The 21,297-nt window shown below is 37.4% G+C and overlaps 1 protein-coding gene across 1 annotated transcript; it reads left to right on the forward strand.

Annotated features, from left to right (window-relative positions):
- The first annotated feature begins 91 nt into the window (after window positions 1-91).
- On the forward strand, window positions 92-21,195 carry CFAP300 (cilia and flagella associated protein 300). Its single transcript, XM_064170663.1, has 7 exons — window positions 92-258; window positions 1,034-1,115; window positions 3,271-3,343; window positions 8,742-8,908; window positions 11,818-11,990; window positions 17,189-17,255; window positions 20,715-21,195. Exons 1-7 carry the CDS (start codon window positions 149-151, stop codon window positions 20,844-20,846), a joined length of 804 nt encoding a protein of 267 aa, XP_064026733.1. The 5' UTR covers window positions 92-148; the 3' UTR covers window positions 20,847-21,195.
- The last annotated feature ends 102 nt before the right edge of the window (window positions 21,196-21,297 follow it).

The following is a 21,297-nucleotide window of genomic DNA, read 5'->3' on the forward strand; positions in this document are numbered from 1 at the left end:
CCCACGGGTAACGGCTGCGGGCTGGCCCTGCCGGACGGCGGAACGCTCCTGAGCAGGGCCGAGGCCCGCGGCGGGAGCGCGCCGGCGGAGCACCGCCCGCGTGGCCCCGTTCCCACGGCAACCGCCGAGCGGCCACCGGCTCGGGAAGATGTCCGCCGAGGGCCGGCGCTGTGCTGCGGGCTTCGCTTTCCGCTCTCTGCCCCAGAAAGTTTTCCCATGCCTGGAGGACAGGGACATCCGCGACCGACTCCTCAAATGGTGGGAGGGGGAAAGGCGCTGTGAGAGGAGTCTCGCTGGGTGTGGCGGGGAGCTGTGAGAGGCGGGAGGGAGGGCGGTGCTGAGAAGTGGGGTCGTGGCACAGCCGTGCCCTCAGGGTTCCCCTCTGAAGATGCGCTGGGTCTGTGTGTCCCTTTTCCTCCGGCCAATAACTGGAAGTCTCCTTAGGGTTTTCCAGGCACGTAAAACGCCTGTTGCGGAAGGAGCAAGGCGTTTATCCTTGCCTGCCAGAGTTAGCCGAGATCCATTTCACCTTCGCAGCGTTGCTCTGGTGCTGCTAAGGAGAGCTTGTGCTTCCCTCACCCCGCCAAGGAGGGGAGGGAGGCGGTTCTAAGAAAGAACGGAAAAAAGAAAAAAAAAAAAAAAGAAAAATAAGAAAGAAAGAAAGAAAGAAAGAAAGAAAGAAAGAAAGAAAGAAAGAAAGAAAGAAAGAAAGAAAGAAAGAAAGAAAGAAAGAAAGAAAGAAAGAAAGAAAGAAAGAAAGAAAGAAAGAAAGAAAGAAAGAAAGAAAGAAAGAAAGAAAGAAAGAAAGAAAGAAAGAAAGAAAGAAAGAAAGAAAGAAAGGAAAGAAAGGAAAGAAAAGAAAGAGAAAGGAAGGAAGGAAGGAAGGAAGGAAGGAAGGAAGGAAGGAAGGAAGGAAGGAAGGAAGGAAGGAAGGACCGACCTAGTTCTTGGGACTTTATGTAGTGTACCTAGATAGATTTGCAGAGTGAATAAATAGCATGGCTGCATGCTTAATGTCTTTTTTCCATTTCAGGTCCATGCACGGCGGGATCACAGTACAAGCGTTTAGTTTTGACCAGCAGTTTAAGCCCTATCAAAAGGATGAATTTGTTACGGTAGTTTTCAGTCCTTCATCTTTTAAGTTGGCTGTTTTCCCATTAAAACTATATATTGCAAAACTGTACAATGGCAAACACTGTAGCAGTGTTAGCATGCTGTTCTGCTCACTGTCTCTGTCAGTGATTTAAGTGTGGTGCTTAAGTCTTTGTGGGTTAACTGTATTGTCCAGCAATAATATTTTAGTCTGTCCTAATATTGCTCAGTTTTAAGAGAGAACTTAGCCAAACAGAAAGGGATCTGAGGGTGCTGATTGATACCCGCCTGAACATGAGCCAGCAGTGTGCCCAGGTGGCCAAGAGAGCCAGTGGCATCCTGGCCTGCATCAGGAATGGTGTGGTCAGCAGGAGCAGGGAGGTCATTCTGCCCCTGTACTCTGCACTGGTTAGACCACACCTTGAGTACTGTGTTCAGTTCTGGGGCTCCCCAGTTTAGGAGGGACATTGAGATGCTTGAGCGTGTCCAGAGAAGGGCGACGAGGCTGGGGAGAGGCCTTGAGCACAAGCCCTACGAGGAGAGGCTGAGGGGGCTGGGATTGTTTAGCCTGGAGAAGAGGAGGCTCAGGGGTGACCTTATTGCTGTCTACAACTACCTGAGGGGTGGTTGTGGCCAGGAGGAGGTTGCTCTCCTCTCAGGTGGCCAGCACCAGAACGAGATGACACAGCCTCAAGCTATGCCAGGGGAAATTTAGGCTCGAGGTGAGGAGAAAGTTCTTCACTGAGAGAGTCATTGGCTACTGGAATGGGCTGCCCGGGGAGGTGGTGGAGTCACCGTCCCTGGGGGTGTTCAAGGCAAGATTGCACGTGGCACTTGGTGCCATGGTCTAGCCTTGAGCTCTGTGGTAAAGGGTTGGACTTGATGATCTGTGGGGTCTCTTCCAATCCTAATAATACTGTGATACTGTGATACTGTGATGCTGTAATATTCAAGATGTCCAGTAATGGGAATCTGAATTAGATGCTGATCTTGGCCACCTCGTTTAATGTTGGACAGTCCACTCAGTTGGAGACTAAACAGTGTATATGCGGTCGGTACCCTTACTCATAGCTGTTACTGCTTTGTCCTAGAAATACATCATGTAATTAGATGTGCATATGCACCATAGATCTGAAAATACAGTATTTTCGATTTTATTGTATACCACTGTTTTTTACTGGAATTGTGGGCATTTTGAGAGTTGACTCTCTTGCTGATTTTGTGTCCTCTGCTTTTGTTGTCTTCTGCAAAGTTGAATTTATTAATCTATTTGCAGAGACAAAGCAATAATAATCTGTGGTTTAAAAAACAATGTGGTTTTTACATCTGTTGGTTTAAAAACAACTGGTTTATTTGTTTTATGTCTACTTTATTTCATTATCCTGGATAAAGAATTCAGCCTGTTTGTGTTTTAAAGAAATTCACACAGAAATACAGCAGTATTTCATCTCCCACTGGTACACATTTCAAATGACTGAAAGTTGCAAAATATGCATTTACCTTCTCAGTACTTGTCTCATCTGAATTAAAAATGTAAACATATCACTGTGAAATGATGAACTCTGAGCTGCTGTGAATTAATTGAGAACAAAGGGACCATTACCTTATATAAGCTGATCTTTCTGTATCCTGGAGATGTGGTAAAGAGATTTGATGATGCAGAGACTGAAAATCCATAATTTTCTTAGAAGCTTCTTCAATGATTATTCACTCTGCTTGCATGCATATGCATAAGGGTAGGTTCTATTAATTGGCTTATGTATCATTTAAGCTTGTCAACTACCGGCATTACTATGCATGTCTTCTTTGTAAAATGAAAAACACAAACAATTCAGGTCTTGCTGCAGGACATCTCCACCCTTTCAGCAACTTCCAGATTTCTTCCATAACTGTTCAATAATTTCTGTGTGTCTCTACACTTATTCAAGCTTCAAATTTATTTACAAAATAGAAATTTAACAATCATACTTAGCATTTAATGTTTCACTTCAACAATATTGCATGCATCTCTTCTTCCATTTTCTTTATCTCCCAGGATTTCATAGAATCCTTCTTTGTGTTCTTGGATAAAAATGCTTTACTGTAAAATCTTAATGCTACATATATAAATATGGCACTATAAGTTATGTTTTTATGTTTAATTTCATTAACTTGTATTCTCTTATTTGAATGTTACAGGCATTTTTTACTGATCAAAATGTGAACTCCAGTTTAAAGTTGCTCTCAGCTTCAGGACAATGGACTACATTGGGTAAATTTAGAATAATTTTATCTTAACTAATAAATCTGTGTCTTTACTGTTTTGTAGCAATGATAGTTCATATATGTGAGTATTCACATGGAAGAAATATCTTAAAGAATGACTTCTTTTACTAAATATTCTTACCTACTTTGTTAATAAATTGCCATGTCTTACACTTTGTGTATCTCCTGGCTCCTGCACTGGTCCATATGCCAAACTACTAGAATTGTTTTTAAATAGTCTGTGACATCCAGTTGACCTGATCATGTATCCAGATATAATCAATTGCATAATTGATGGAATTATAGTACTACCTTATTCAGATGTATTTTGAGAAAGACACTCTTCTATAGGTGCAATCACCTAGTTTAGGACAGATCTGAGTTTATTGCTGTATTAGAATTTAAGAGAAAGAGCTGGAGATTAGATACAGTATGGCCCAAGCTTCTGTAAATATATTGTCTGCACAGTAGAAGTGATCGAGATGCAGGAAGAAAGCTATTTGATAGGTTACCCTAGTTGCAATTGTGGCGTAAGGCTGACTTCTAGTTTGTAGCCACATTACTGACTGCTTATAACACTTGGTTTTCTGTAGATGGAAATGAGACACTAAAGGAGAAAGATCAAAAGCAAGTAGCACATAATTTTATGGCACCACTTTGAAAAATGTATTTTTTTTAATTATATAAGTGACACACAACTTCAAGAAAATTGCATGTGATAATGCACTGGACTTTTATGCATGATGTGAACTCTGATATTTCCAAAGTGATTTATTTTGTAGCAGGAATATTTTAAAAAGGGATAGTGGGAAGTACTCAGTTCTTTCATTTTGTCTGCAAATACTTTACTATGTGTAAATATTTAGCGGAGCTTTGGGAATTTTGTAACTTGTCCATTTCAGCTCTTTGCAATTGGCATACATTTCCCCCACTGTATGTGGTGACACTAGACATTGCCACTTTTTTGTCAGCAAAATCCATTTTCCAAACACTGTATCTGGCTGTTAAAACAATTGAAACATATAAAAAGCAGAAAATAGCTCAAGACCTCTTTTGGGTACCTCTTTTTTACTCTGGCAAGCAGGTAGAAAATAAATATATTTCAGAGACTGGGCAAACCTTTTCCTGCAAGGAATTTTTTAGGCTGTCTGTCTAGTCCTGTGTCTAAGTCATAGAACTTGCCAGCTCCCATAGTGGAGGTCAGTAGGTTACATACCTTGTGTCAAGAGTAGAGGGTCACTTGCCAAGTATTCCAGCTTAACTCCTGATGCTGTTCAGTCTTTTTTAGCAGTGATGAGGAAATGCATTCAAAGTAATGCATTTTGTTCTAAGGACTGGAAGGGTTGCCCTTCTAAATCCTGAACAGCTGGTATACCCCATTTGCTCTTAAAATTTCATCTTCCCATTCTTTGCCTATTTTTGGTGAGGAATGCTGGCACATTTTTCTATACTTAGTCTTCATGTGCATTTTTTTAAAATATAGTAAGAATTAGCTTAGAGTGGAAGGAGATAAAGAGTCATCTTCTAATATTTTCTTCTTCAGACATGCTGATAAATTAATCCAAATATGCTATTTCCTTATCACCTTAGAGTAACTCTTTCGAAAGCAGTTTCCTGATCTTGACAGAAAATACTGAAAATGGGCTTATTTTGCATTGTAGAAAGTCTGAAGAAAATCACATAATTGAGGTTGATTCAAATACTGTATTTTCTCTTGCAAATAATAATGTTAGTGTTTTGTTTGTTTGATTGGTTTGGGCTTTTTTGCTGGGGGCGGGGGGGGGTGGGGGGGAATATTTTGGATGAATAATACAAGTAGGGTTTCCTAGAAACCTCCCTTCTCCCAACCATTAGCTTGAGCAAGAACTGTTTATAGACTCACAGATAGATGTCAGCATTATATAAAGCATCAATATTATACTACTCTGTGAGGGCATTTGTTTTCATAATCTCTTTGTTCTTTTCTGGGCTGTGGTCACTTTTGCTCACTAAGATTTCTTCTCTTAAATTCAGTGTGTATGGTTTAATTTTCATCTTTACTTCTCCGTTACTTGTCTATCTCCTTTTCTTAAAAATCTGTTTCTAAAAGTTATTTACAACATTTTTTGTCTGCATATAATCACATTTTTAATTTCTTTTGATTGCTTCTCATCCTCACCTTAATATTATCAGACTGTAATACCCTCAGTCTCCATGCATTAGATCAAAAGGTGGCATAAAACATGTGGTCCCCAAGGACTGCAACTTGTACATCTCTTCTCAGCTTCTCCATGTGTTGGGATTCCTAGCAGAAACTCACAAGAGTGCATCATCTCAAGCACTCCAACCTTAACATTAATTGAAATATAACATTTTAGGTAAACTGCACAAGGATATTCTCTAATTTGCTTCATATGATCAGACAGATAGTTAATTATCTATTCTCATACCAGCCTTTTTTGCCTTTTGTAGTAGGGATATATTCCCCCTCTTCATGGGGGAGAGTACTTTATAGTTCTGTCACCTGCTTTAAGTTACCTTACTGTTACTCAAATATTTCTATAACTGAAACAGCAAAAATAACAGATTTGATGTGTGCCAATTTAGGTCTTGACTCTTGTATTTTTAAATAGCTGCAATGAAAACTAAATAGTGTTCTCTCCTTGGATGCATTACTGGCCTTGCACCTGTCAGCAGCCTTGAGGAGGCAGGACTGTATCTGCTTAAGCTCAATTAACACTTGAAAAATTATCTTCAAAGGGATAAGGTTACTGTCCTTTTGTGTAAGTAAAGACGTGCTATTTGCCGAAGAAAGATTCTTGAGTTGCCATATGTACTAATGATTGTTGTCTTTGGAATGAAGTTTTAAAATCTGGAAGGTAATCTTAAATCATCATTTTTTGAGATTACTGCTACAGATTACCACTTGCAAAAAAATCTGTCAATGCAATTTGACATAAATAACCAACCTGTACTTTTTGTTTTTGAAGTGCCAACGTTTTAGTACAGAGCACTGAGCTTGCACTATGAGTCTTCTATATAAACTGATTTGTAAATAGTAAATTGAAGGATTTTTCCCTAAGGTAAAAATATTTGTTAAACTTTGGAGGAATTATAAATACACCTAATCTGGGGTTTATCTGCTCAATTTTAGATATGCAGTGTATTAATTTTAAAAGTATATTGGCAGCTCTTTATAGATATTCCAGAGCTAGCTGTTCTAAGAACCTTAATCTGCTTTAGTACTTCTCAGCTCTTTGTTTTCCACTTGCAGAGTTGTCAGGGCATTTCTTCTTCCTATTTTATTGCTCACTTTTACAGTGTTGTTAAAGCTGGTCACTCTTTTCCAGGAAATTCTGAATCTCCAATTTCAAATCTCACCTTTCAAATGGAGAATACAAGCTTCCAATTTATTTAAAGTTTTCCATTTATAGTTTGGTTTTCTGAATCACTAAATAGATTACAAAGCTCTTGATTCTTTTTCCTGATGAAAGTTTTCATTAAAATATTTTTTCAGAGCAGAAATGTGGCTCCTTTTCTCCCCCACAAGATCCTAACAATTTGATGTTCTATAAATAGCTCAATTTCTTATAATTTGACCTCAGTGACTGTGCAGATCTAAGATTCTATTTTTTTCTCAAATAATTTAACATCTGATTTTTTTTTCCTTAGATTGTCATGTTTTTTCTGACTTATAATTTTGAGTACATAATTTTACTATTTTTTGATAGTTACTACATGGACAGGTAGGAAAATGTCCTAAACTTTTTTTTTCTTTATTAAAAGCTACCCTTTTTCATAACGATTTTTGTAGATTTGAAACTAAGTAATTAAATTATGAGATTTTGCTCTATAGTTTATTTTCTTTACATCACACTGGCCCTATAAAATTTCATGCCAGCATTTTTAGCTTAAATAGGCACATTTTCAAACTATCAACTTACAGTTTCTCTTTTAATTTTTCCTTTATGTTGATCAGGTAACTGATACAGTTTAGCTGGGTTTAAATACAAAAATCCCAGTCCTGCTTAAGTTATGAATGAATAATCTGCATGTAATAATGTATGGGAGAAATTCCAGTGACTTTTTGTAAGATGAGTAAAGAGAAATTTTGAGTTATGCTATATTTGCAAAGATTAGGATAGAATAAGATGATAGGTTCTTTTGGAAGCATCGTGGTTCATATATTTCCTTTTTGACATGTCTCTGAAACACCATCTTTATTTCCTGAACACTTGTCTTTAGTGATCCTTTAGGTCAGTTTGTTAGGACACTACTTAATTTTATCTTTAATTGTATGATTAAAAACTTCTTGATACTGTGATGTCATTGACCAGCCTCTTATCAAGGAAACCTGCAGACAAGAACAGAGAAGGATAAATTCATGGAATGCTGTGAATATTATCTCTGCAGAGACATGTTGCCCTTGTGTGCTTGCTTACTTGTGCTCTCATCCCCTCTCCTGCTCAGAAGGGTTTTGAGCGGGAATTGGAGATGAGCAGTGAAGATGTTCTAACATTTGATCGGAACATTTGGACTGTAGAGTGCAGATGGAACTGGACTGAGTTCAAAGCTTCCTAAACATGGAGTCTAATGCTATTTGAGATGCCATAAATTATGAAACACTGTGCAGACAGATTTGTAGATCTAACACTGTATAGAAAGAAGATATGTGCCCTTATGGGCTGATACCTCATTTTAAAAAGTACTGTAGGACATTTCAAATGGCACTAGATGCCTGCGAGCAATGGGATCAAGCCTTGGAGGACTTGCAAGCACAGAAACTAGAAAAAAAAACCCAAAGATTTATTCTCCACTTAATGGTTACACACATAATACCCTAGATTCATACAGGAAGTGCCTTTTTCATCTTCCGAAATAGCTGGTTAGTGAAACTTACAGTAGCTACTCTAAGTATCTTTTCAAATTGTTCAGCTGTAATACCTAACAAAGCAAAAAATCACTGGGGCTGTGTTCATGCTTGTTTTTATTTTGTGAGGTGCTATTAGCAGCTATTGACTTTTGTACTTCACACCAAATTTGATATTTGTCCTCGGGTTCTTGAAGGCTTAAGATGTGAAATACGATTTTCTAAGGATGTGATCTGATGTTGAGTTCACATGGTGTTTCTTCTGTGACTTGTTTCCGTTGGTAGTATTACCAACAGGGGGAGCAGACATATGTATAGAATAGACTAGAGCTTTGGCAGAAGGCAGCATTCAGGTGGGTTAAATGTTTCCTTTATGCATGTTTCTCTCTTAGCTTGCTTTACTTTCTGCGGGACTGTGTGATTAAGCTTACCTATGTGATTTGCATTATCTTTAAAGAATATACCACACAATCGTTAGAGATACTGCATCAAATTGCAATTACTGTAAAACCATTTTTGTTTGTTTGTTATAAGAAAGCCTTCCTATATATTCCAGATTCCAAAGTGAGAAGAGTTGAAGCTACAGTGGTGCCCTGTACACAGATTTCCATGGCATTTTTTGACCGGCTATACTCTGAAGGAGTTGTTAGAGAAACTGGATATATTGTGAAATGTTATGATGACTATTATGATGATATTCTCATTGCAGATGAATTAAGAAAGGTCAGTATAGCAATGAATATTGTATTTTTTCTTACTCTATTAGCTACTGTAACAACACATCTGTGAGAGCTGGGGCTGTTTAGCCTGCAGAAAAGAAGCTCCTGGGAAGACCTTATAGCAGTCTTCTAGTACCTGAAAGGGGCCTACAAGAAAGGAGGGAAGGGACTTTTTATAAGGGCTTGTTGTGATAGGATGAGAGGGAATGGACTAAACCTTGAGGAGGGCAGATTTAGACCACAGATTAGGAAGAAATTCTGTATAGTAAGGATAATCAGACACTGGAACAGGTTGCCCAGGAAGGCTGTGTTTGCCCCCTCCCTGGCAAGGCTGGATGAGGCCTTGAGCAACCTGATCTAATGGAAAGTGTCCCTGCCAGTGGCGAGGGGTGTGGAACCTGATGATCCTTTCTAACCCAAACCATTCTATGAATCTATGAATCTTTCAGTATTATTTTTTCTAACAATACTTATTTTCTGTTGTAAAAATGCTCATAGATAGGCGTGTGATAGAAATGACTGAGGCAGTGCAGTGCCTGAATGTGTGAAAGCCAATGGTTATTCTCCAGGTGGGCCATCTTTCCTTTTCAGATGGGAGAAAAAAGTAATGCCTTCTTCTACTCACCCTTATCTCTAGTAGTCAGTACTTAGGTGTGCATGGGAGAAAATTCAGCTAATTTGAGTAAGAGGGGAAAACAGGTAGTTCCAATGGAAAGGTTCCATGGTACCCACAGCTGTGTGTTCACCCAAATTTACAGGTAGTTCATGAAATTGAAGATACTAAATAGTTACTTCCTGATGCATTCCTAGCTAGGAATGCTGACCATATCATATGTGAAGGCATATAAGCAAAGTCATCTTCACATATTTTCACTGAAGTAAAGGAGATTAAACTATGTAAAAGTAAATTATTTTTCAGTGTAACACTGGAAAAGGACTACTTATAACTACTGAGCAGGGCAGGAAGGTAAAATCTGTTTGTTTTACTCCAGCAGAGGTGCCAGAGAGCAGGTTATTCTGAAAAAGAATAATAGTGGCACCTTCTTAATCAATGTATGTCTTCACTGTGTTTCTTTTGACTTCATAAGCTGAAACAATTTTAAAAATTTATTTATGTTTGTTTAGCATTAGCAAAGCATAGTGTGGGAGAACTGGATTTTGCTCTTCTTTGTATATATAATCAACATAAGTACTTAATAATTATAGAGTTGCACTCATTTGCACTTGGCAAATCCTTTGAAGGCGATGTGTTTGAACCGGTGACACTGGTTACAGGATGTGTCCTGAAATACTGGTCTGTCTTGTAAAGTTCTGAGAAAAGGAGAGAACTCCAGCTCATGTCTGAACTTCAGATGTGGTTTGTAGCCCAGCAGTTCAAAATACTATGTATTTATTTGTAAGTTTGGTATATGTGAATTGTTTTTTGAAAATAAGTATATTTGATGTAGGAGAGTTAGAGGCAACGTTTAAAATAAATCAATGGAGTTTCAGGCTTGTTCCATTTTCCTTCCCTTGAAAGGGATGTGTGTGGCATATGAAACATGAAAGTTGAAGGATTTACATGTGTCTGAAATGAATGTGATTCCTGCTGATAACCTAAGATGGCAAACAGAATGAAGAGTTCAATCTTCGAGGAACCAAAATTTCAGCTAAATTAGGCAGTGCCCCAGAACAGTAGACTGTAGGGGGCAGCAAACTGTCCAGCTCCTAGCATTAAAGGCCCTTATCTGCAACACTCTCTATTTCTTCCTTGCCTGCCACCCCTTCTCTTGCTTCAGCCAAGGAGGAGGTTGGAATATGTACGAGGTAGTCATCAAGAACAGTTGCTGCCCTGACCCTTTTTTATTCAGGTTGTGTAATGATATTATAAAGAAGGCCAGAGAGCAGTAAACTCATTTCTAGCTTTGACGTTTGTCTAGGTTAGCATCTGTAGTTTGGCTGAGGTGACTCAAATGTCTTGTAACCATACTGAGTTACCATTCCTGTCCACCCTTGCAGTGCACAGTGGTGGGACTAAGCTAGCAAGTCTCCTGTGTTCACATGAAATTGCAGGAAAAGGCAGGCGAGATGCATGGAGGCAACTCACTAGCATGTCTGGCTAATCCAGGCTACAGATAAAGGGCCACTAGAATTTGCAGTAAAGAATGGAGTAGGAGTGGTTTTGGGTACATCACTGGGATTTCTTAACAAATGTGAGGTAACTGCGTAACTTTGAGTACAAATCAAACATCACAATGTTAAGAAAGGCAAACTAATGGGCAGTGACTGACATACCCAATATAGCTAATTCTTTTCAGGTTATTGCTTATTTCATTAGCACAATGAACAATTAACCAATGAATAACAAAATGCTTGAAAAATCTTCCATTATGTCTTGTGGGCACAAATCTGACAGTGATTCTGTTTTATATTGTATCTATAAATTTTTAACAAAATTGTGTCATTGAAAGAAGGATTTAGAGTGAAGTATTTATTTATTTCCATTCCTAGTTCATAGAATCAACCAAAGTTGGAAGAGAGCTCCAAGATCATCCAGTCCAGCCCTAGCCAGTCAACTAGACCATGGCACTAAGTGCCTCATCCAGTCTTTTCTTGAAGACCTCCAGGGATGGTGACTCCACCACCTCCCTGGGCAGCCCATTCCAATGGCAAATCACTCTCTCTGTCAAGAACTTCCTCCCAACATCCAGCCTAGACCTCCCCTAGCATAACCTGAGACTGTGTCCTCTTGTTCTATTGCTGGTTGTCTGGGAGAAGAGACCAACCCCCACCTGGCTACAACCTCCCTTCATATAAATAAATAGTTATATTTTATAACTTTGTGCAACATGAAATATTTGCATGGTTTATAAACCATCTCAAATGTTAAATTTTCATCTATTTGACTTCTTTGTTATTTTCTTGTTCTACAAGGTCTTACTTGTGGAAGACTCAGACCATTATGACTCATTCAGTCAACTGGATCGCAAGGAATTTCTGTTCTGTCTTTTTAAGCATCTTTGCATTGGAGGAACTCTTTGCCAATTTGAAGATGTAATTGGTCCATACTTAGAAACTACAAAAGCTTTATATAAAGACCTGGTGAGGTAAGTGTTTTCTGTTACATAAAATGGCTATATATGTATGTGCTGTGCATAGATACTTTGTGCTGATTTGTGTAAATTTATTATGTTTCTGCTTCAAAAATGGGGGACTGTAATTTAATTAGTTTGCAATCTTATTTGTCCTCAGCTGTCAAAATACCGTGTGATAGTTGTTTAGTTGTAAAATACATGCAATCTTAATGGCATCTGTCCCACTTAAAAATCTTTTGTGTTATACATATATGGACATTGATGTTTTACAATTTGCTCCCATTCTAAAGATTTTGTTTCTGTAATGGTCTACTAAAAACATAGTATGGCACTGGAACCAGGTTATATTCCCACTGTCATTGATAAAATATCAACAATTAAGTGTTGGACTACTTTTAAGCTGTTTTTTTTCTTAAGATTTTAAAAGCTAAATATGTTACTTGAAATTTTTTATTATATATATTTTTTTCCAGGTGAATATTGGGATTTTTTTGTTTTGCTTTGTTTTTTAAATACAGTTGTATTTTGACATTCTCAATTCCACAAATATGCTTATGGCTTGTAAAGCTAAGCTAAGGGGTAGAATCTGTCTATTAACATGACATAGTGCACTAAATACACATTTTTTGCCAGGTCTGATGTATGGAATTGTTTGGAATTTTATGTTGTTTGATTTGGGGTTTGGTTTGTTGGATTTTTTTTGTTTGTTTTTAAACTGACTTTGGATAAACTTGAGAGTAAGATTTATATGTCTGAAACAAACATACAATGAAGGGATTAGATCCAGTGATTCTTAAAACACCTGAATATTTCTTTGCTTTTGTAGCACTTGTGTATAGATTGCTGTATCCAAACAAAAAATATGTGGCTGGTTTGGGGATTTTTTTTTTAATATTAACCAAAGAAGCTTACAAATCTTTAATAACTTCTAAGGAGCTTTCAGATTTTCTTATAGTCAGTACTTTACAGGGTGCAAGATTTACTCGTGCTGTTTTCCAGGGCCATCTAAAATAAATTATTGAAGTAGCTACAAAACAGTTTATACTGTTAGAGAAACCTCTGCAACAGAGAAATTGAGTGTTAATCTGTATTTCAATAAGATTTTCTAGAAATAATAATTTCAGATTATTGCATGTATTATTGTGAATTCTGTAATTAGCTACCAGAGTTTTCCAATTAGTGTGCTTAATTTTGATATTTTTATACATAGATGAAAATTAATTCAGTTCTTCAAAATACAGAATATGATATAAAAGGATCCATCAGTGCTTCAGCTCTACCCTCCCTATTCTTCTAAACTGATCACTCTGTACTTGAAACAAGCTGCCTGTTACTCTAATCCTTGGCCTTAGCTGACTCTGCATTAACTACAGCTGTTTCTGCTCTTGTATTGTTGAATTGGCCTAAGACAATGCATGAATCCAATTAGCTCCTTCACTTTATTATTATCCTTTGCTGTTAAGTTGTTTTCTTCTAAACATGTTCAAGTTTGGTTCTAAACCAGTCCTTTTCTTTACCCTCCTATCCCCTTAAAATTTTTTGCTCTTCTTTTTCATTTTCCTGCTGTAAAATTCATTAAGAATGTCAAATAGTTCTTGTCCCTGTTCACTGCAGGGGGGTTAGACTACATGACCTCTAAGGGTCCCTTCCAAGCCAAAACATTCTATGTTAAATGAGAGCAGTGGTATCTTAAATTCTGTTTACCAAACCGTTCACTTTCAAATTCTCATCAAATACCAACTGTTCTTTAAAGTCTTATCCCCAGTGCTGCCATATGTCATGGAAGGGACCAGAGCCCTCTTCCAAAATTTTCATTTTGCATCTGACTTAATCTTGGACTGCAGTTTCATTGGATACTTTTTAGTCTTGGTAAAGTGATATTAAAGGCTTTTCACGGTTTACAAAATTCTGTGAACTGTACTATTCTTAAGCTTTAGGTTTTATGTCTTGAGGGCTTGGAGGAAACTAAATGGATAGTACTATAGTTATTAATACATTGAAAAATTAGCCTTATGGATGAACAGTCTAATTATTATATATTCATAAAAATATAAACCACCACAATTCAGCCTTGTAACAGAATTTCTTATGGAAAAGAGCCTTGGCATGGAGAGTTTCATTAACGTGTCTTTAGTGCTGGGAGTGGCAAACCTATTATGAGCTCTTTCTCACTTCTTTCTTACAGCCTTTCTTCTGGCCTTTCCTGGGTTCCAACACTAAGGCATTAGCATTCAAAATAGTGTCAAAATACTTGAGATCTAATTTAAATATTTCCATGTATATTGTGTTAGGAGAGAATGCAAAATCTTTTGAAGTTAACCACTAGATATTTTACAAGCACAGCTAGGGACTTCGAAATACAACCACTAAATGGCAGGTGTTTTCTCCTTTGTAAAAAGAGTAATAATTACTTCCCAGTGGATTTATGCACAATTTGTTGTCTGTTCCTGATAATTAGTCTGTGATGACTTGAATCCATCCAGAATTTTAGTGTTATGTTGTATCTGGTATGACCTAAGTTCAAAATCTTTCTTGAAGTATTTTTTGTTTAGTTAAATATTGCTTGATAAATTCTGTCTTCTGTACTTAACCCCTGGTTTTCCTGACAGCATCTCTTCATGCTGTAGTATCTTATAGTCATTCTTCTCATCTTTCTGTGCCACTTCCATGCCCTTTCCACCATAATAAATAAATGTATTTGAAAGCATTGAGTTCTTTTAATGTTCTGAGAGCCTAATAAACTACTGTTAGTAAGGTTGGGATAGAAATAGAGCCCAAACTGAATTCAGAGAATCATAGAATCAACCAGGTTGGAAGAGACCTCCAAGATCATCCAGTCCAACCTATCCACCAGCCCTAGCCAGTCAACTAGACCATGGCACTAAGTGCCTCATCCAGGCTTTTCTTTAACACCTCCAGGGACGGTGACTCCACCACCTCCCTGGGCAGCCCATTCCAATGGCAAATCACTCTCTCTGGGAAGAACTTCCTCCTAAAATCCAGCCTAGACTTTCCCTGACACAATTTAAGACTGTGTCCCCTTGTTCTACTGAGAGATGCTGAGGATTTTTGTTTAGAAATTAACAATTTGAAGGAACAAAATGTGGTATTAAGACTATTTCTAAGGAAATAAGAGCAAACAAGATTGTCAGAGGCAACCTGCTGGTTATTTCAAGTCAGCAAAGGAAGGATCTCATCTGATTATGGCAGATATATTATCTTGCCTTAAAAATGAACCAAAATACTAAAATGAATCAAAAATACTCAGTCTGGAAAAAAATTACTTAAAGAAAGCTAATCACAAGGGGAATTTTTTTTCAAGGCAATGGGATACATAGTGGCATTACTTCAGTGTCATAGATAGATGTAATATAAAAATCAATAAACCAGAAATTGAAAACATTGTTTTCAGACACAAGAATATGAACCCAGATTAACTTATATGCAGCCATAGCTTTTGCTGGTGGTGATACGTGGTAGAAAGTGCTAACTCCATCAACCCTTTATACCTTCTTCTGAAAGCTGTCACTGTTTCAGCACAGACAATTAAACAGTTTCTGAACATCTGAAGTTTACAGTCCAGTACCTTAGCATAAACTGACATCCATGTTAGTTTACCTCAATACACTGGTCTGTAAACTGCAGTGTTTCAGAAGCTGAGTCATGAACCAGCTGAACTGTCCCTGCTGGGAAGGAAGTAATCCCTAGAGGGGTGGTAAGACAGACAACTGGGCTAGTACTAGTTTCAGTAATGCCATCTTAATCCACTGTTGAATATATCAAAATGTCAGTTGCAACAGAAAATTCTGAGAAAGCCTCCTTATTGACTCACTACAGGAAAGATCAACTTCACAGCATAGGCTTGATTCATACATGGCTCTGTCACTACAGACGAAATCAGTTATTTGGAGAGTCCATTTCTTTTATTCTTCAGAGAGACTGAATCAACGAAGATGACATTTGATTTGGGGTTTGTCTGTCTCATAAAAAGAAACTTTGCAAACCAGTGGTCATAGGAGACTGCTGTCACAGGCAGCTTGGAGCTGGTGCAGTGCACAACTGGGCTATTTAACACATAACTTCTAGCGAATCAGCTACACTTGGACCTTTCCAGGGAACCGAACCTGTTTGTGACAAGCAGGTCTTGAGCTATGCATTTCTTCCAGCTGTTTTAATATGGAATTTATAAAACTCAGGTACTCCACAGTGAGTTGATGTAAATAGGAATCTGTGAAATTAGGTAAGTGAATAGAAGTTACATGATCTAACTTATGAAGAAATCTAAGAATTGCTTAAAGCAGTTGTGAGGAAAAATGACACATTTTAAAATACTTGTCTTTAAAAGATGTTGAGATGCCTGGATGCTTTGCAGTAATGTCTTGGTGTTATTACTAATTGTGCTGCAAGAAATGGCAGTCTTCACAACACATTTAAGAAATATAAAAATTCAGAATTGATACCATCTTAACTTTCATAGCTGTCTCTATACACAACATTCAGAAAGAAGAAAAATGAACATAAACATAATTATATATTAATTAGAAAATAGCTAAAGCCTGCATTTCTTCACCAGTACTGCTTCTACTTCTTGTAGTCTGTATTAAGATGCAGTTGACTTTGCAAGTTTTTTTCTCAAAGAATATTTCAAAAAAGGAAAGTTACAAAATGTTTAGCTAAATAACTTTTCATAACTATCTCTCTTGAATTGAAGAGAATTGGCTACTGGAATGGGCTGCTCGGGGAGGTGGTGGAGTCGCCGTCCCTGGAGCTGTTCAAGGCAGAATTGGATGTGGCACTTGGTGCCATGGTCTAGCCTTGAGCTCTGTGGTAAAGGGTTGGACTTGATGATCTATGAGGCCTCTTCCAACCTTGGTGATACTGTGATACTGTAACTATCAAAACACAAACTTTAAATCAGAGTCATCTGGCATGGGTAATACTGCTGTGGTTTAGTAGCTGAAAATAGGGGAACCTACTCAGATGCCTATATACACTAAATAATTCTCAGTAAAATGTCATAATATCCACATTATTTAACAATGGTCAATGTATTTTTCATGAACAATGTGACATGAGCTGAATCTTAACAATTAATTTGAACTTGATTAAATGTGAGTGAGAATGCAATGAATATGTTAAAAAAATATTAAATTATATATTCTAATAATCAGTGGTTACTGCATGTATTATGCTATTTCCCTGTATTTCAGTGTTCAAAAGAATCCTGAAACAAAAGAAATACATGTTGTTTCTACAGTCTTCAGAGTGTCTGCATATGTAAGTAATAATATTTTTTTAGTGCAGGATTTTACTGGAAGTATTATACATAGCATGAAATTAATGCATTGATGTTTACACAAATAAAGCATCATTTTCCATTTTAAAGATTTTTTTTTCCCCATAGAATCATAGTTGTTGTCCTTCTTCATTTGTGAACTCTTTCCCTTATCTCACCCTGCTTTTTTGTCCTCTTTTCTAACTTTTCATTGGTTATTGCCAACTGAAGTTTTATTTGGTAGCTCACTAAAAATAGATTTACTGGATTACACTTAAATTAATAACAGTCACCCAGAAACTAGGTTATTAAAAAAAAAAAAACAACAACTCTCTTTAAGTCTGAGTAATTCTGATTTTAGATCTACTTGAGATAACAGTAAGGATTAAGAATCTACTTTTGGTGTAGTTCTGTGTTTATAGATGTTATGAGAGTTTTCTGAGTGGCTTGTATTGCATATGTGTCTGTGAAGACTGAAAGGAAGTCGGTATACAAAAAGGCTAGGGTGTTGAGATGACTGCTAACCTCTCTTCCCCTCTCTTGTTCAAGTCTCATTCCTGTTTCTCTTGCAAAATGACATATTTACCATCAAGCTTGAGGACTGGCTGAATGTTTACTAGATTCAGCATATCTGTCATTTAATTGTCCCAGTATGATGAACTACACCAAATTCTTCTTGAGTAACCACAATATGCAATAATTAAATGTCAGATAATATACCCACTTTCAGAATAACTTGCTGAGGTATTTGGATGCTAACTGGTATTTAAGAACTTTCTTCATCTGAGCTCAGATATGGCAGTGTTACAGATCAGCATAATGCATAGTTTATTCACAGAGTATTAAAATATATTGTTGATTAAATTATGTGGGTTTGAGAACTGTTCGGCAGTATCTTTATTTCTGTATTATGCTATGTGTTACATACGTGTACTCTTAAATCATCAGCTGATTATCTGTGTTGCTACAATTAAAACCAGAATGATCCTACTCTTAACATCAATAAATCAGTCATTACACTCCTGCATGTCTGAACTGAAGTCCAGACTGCAGATGGAACTGGTATGATTACATGCACCCTCTTAAGAACCCTATTCATTTAATTAGATGTGACGGTTTGGGTGTTCCCCACACCCCACACCCCCCACACCCCCACTTTAGAAATCACCCAGACTAGACTCATCTGGCTCTGGAAATATGAATGAAGCTTATATTTACAGCTAGCACAATATACAAGCAAATATTTACAGCATATACAATTATATACAGAAATATACAAGGTAAAAAGGTAATGCAGAAACACAACAGCCCTCCCAGAAACCTGAGTCCCCAGGAAGGGCTCTCAACCACCCCTTCACCTTCCCCTTACCCCTCTCAACCTTCCCCAGTCCCAAGGAAGAATGGAGGTTCAGCCAGAGGTTAAGAAGCAAAATGGATCAGCCCAAAATGGAGGATGAGGTTAGAGAGATGCAGCTCAGCCAGCAGCCCAAGCGAGAGTGATGCCAAGTGTGAGTGCTTCTGAGTGGTTATCTTATGTTTTTATTTCTTGTTCCTATACTTCTCAGCAAGACTGTGAGCAAAGTAGACCTCACCATTGTTTTATTTTCACAGCCTGTAACCTAGTTCTTCTCACCAAAACATTCTAGCCTGCTTCAAAGTAGCACATTAGATTATAATAATTATTTTCCTCATACCATGTTTGGTATATTCTGAAGTTTCTTGAAATGTCTTACGTCAGAAGGTAACTTGGTTTTGTTCTTGCATTGTTGAATGGGTGTTTGTTAACACTGCCTTGTAACAGTCAAAACTTCAAGCGACATTATTTGATTTGATAAGGACTGAAGGAGTGGGATCTTCAGTAGCAATGGGAAATAAAGTTTAAGGACTGGTCACATCTTAATGATAGTATTTTCTTGCCTTTTTTGTTTGTTTGTTTGTTTCATGTAGGATCTTGGATTAGTTTTATGTCAAACTCCAAAGGCATTGTGATACTGAGTACTGTAGAATCTTAAAGCTTGCTGTCATTACTGCAATTGAGAATCTAGTGTTTGTTACACAGATATCCCTAAAAAAAACCCCAAACACCTGAAAAGAGCTAGGCATCTTAAAACTGGAACTACAGAGTGTGCATGATGTGTTGCTTAAAAACAGAATGCTATTTTTGGCTTGTGGCATTTGAATATCATCTGAAAATGCTGCAAATAAACATTATCAAATATCTATCTGTTGTAATGTTTTCATGGTGGTGCTAATCTTAAGATTTATAGTCTTGAATAATCATCTAAAGGAAGACACCAGACCATAAAACAAAGGGTTCATCCACTTTGAAATAACAGGAGAGAAAATAGGGTGCCACAGCTACTGCATAAAATTCACAAATGGTTCTTGGAAAAGAAATCGAAACACAGAACATTCTCTTTCTAAGATGCCTGCCTTAATCACTGAGAGAGGCCACAGATTTTTTGTTTTCTTAGTAAAAAAAAAAAAAAAAGGAAGCTTCAATACAAGAATGAGAAATATGTCTCTAATCTAGAGTAGTCTGTAGTACAGGAGTTTAAAATGTTCCTGAAGAAAATGGATAATAAAAGCAATAAAGCAGTTCCTCTCAGACAAAAGAGTGGACCATAATCTACATCTCTTCAACTGCTATATGAAGGTGTTAGGAAGCAGGAGGAAACGGTTACATTGTTTTAAAATGTCTTAAAAGGAGGTGCCAGCTACAGATTTGTTGACCTTTTAGATGTTCAACTACTATACTGCTTGAACTGGAAAAAAAAATCAACTCTCCCAAAATCCATCTAGTTTTTTGATATCTACTGGATTTGAAGAGTGTTAACATTGAAACTTTTGTTGACGTGGGCAGATGTAGGATGTTAAGTTGAAGAGCCCAGCTTTTGTAGTGATAGTTGTCAGCTAAATGTATGGGGTTTTTTGAAGGAGGATTTTGGAGCTAGGTGTCTAGATTCTCTTCAACCCCTTTCTGAGGACTGGCACACAAAATGTTTTCACTAACAGTTCATAGTTGTCAGTAAGAGCTGTAAGGAGGGTTTTTTTCGGGTGAAAATACTTGAAACTGAACAGATGCATTAATAAATGTTGAGTGAAAAAGAACAGCTTTATGTATTGAGCCCCTACATTTCTTCGTTTCAAATGAACTGTGATTGGACCGTTGTATATTTAATATCTGTATTTTAGTGCTCAGTTGTGTCTGCACATGCTTACATATTTAATTTTACATTTCATATTTGTTACCTCAAGGTTACTGGAACTATTCATATTGTACACTTTCTAGTGACAGGATCCTCACAGAGACATGATGCTGCTTAAATAAGCTACAGTGTATTTATTTTGCCATAAAATGCTGCAGTTGGAGCAAAATGATACATTCAGCTAGATTTATGAATTCTGTCCTGAGTATCCGTGTTGTTGCTAATACAGAGGTGTTTTTTACCTCCTCACAGGATGACAAAGGCCTATGTTATCCTTCAAGCAAAAGCCACGAACAGACTTTTGCCTACTTGATTGTGGACCCCTGCAAGCAACATGTGCATATCCTGTATCATTGTTTTGGTGCAGGCTTATTCAGTAACTAGTTACAAATCTGACTGTTTCATAATGAAAGTGGCCTTCTCCGCATGAATTCAGGTAGAAATTGCCTATTTCTTAGGAAAAAAAGAACAAAATGTGCTCTTTGATTACCTACTCTGTATGACTATGCGTTCATATAGATGTTACAAAGTGGTGACAGAAATTTTTCAGTCTTTAAAATGCACAATTCTTGAAGCAGTTTTTCTGAGAGTTTTGTCTCCCCTCAAACTTTTTATCTAGAATCATAGAATCAGTCAGGATTGGAAGGGACCACAAGGATCATCTAGTTCCAACCCCCCTGCCATGGGCAGGGACACACTACCCGACATCAGGCTAATAAAAGGTGTTTCTCTAGATGCCTGTTCTTTATGAACCTGCTTTTCAGCTCCACAACGCCTAAATGCTTCTAGAATCGGTGAAATCCCTGCGGAATCGTGAGAAAGTGCGTCAATTTAG

The sequence above is a fragment of the Pogoniulus pusillus genome, chromosome 3, assembly GCF_015220805.1.
Source record: "Pogoniulus pusillus isolate bPogPus1 chromosome 3, bPogPus1.pri, whole genome shotgun sequence".
Classification (NCBI taxonomy): Eukaryota; Metazoa; Chordata; class Aves; order Piciformes; family Lybiidae; genus Pogoniulus; species Pogoniulus pusillus.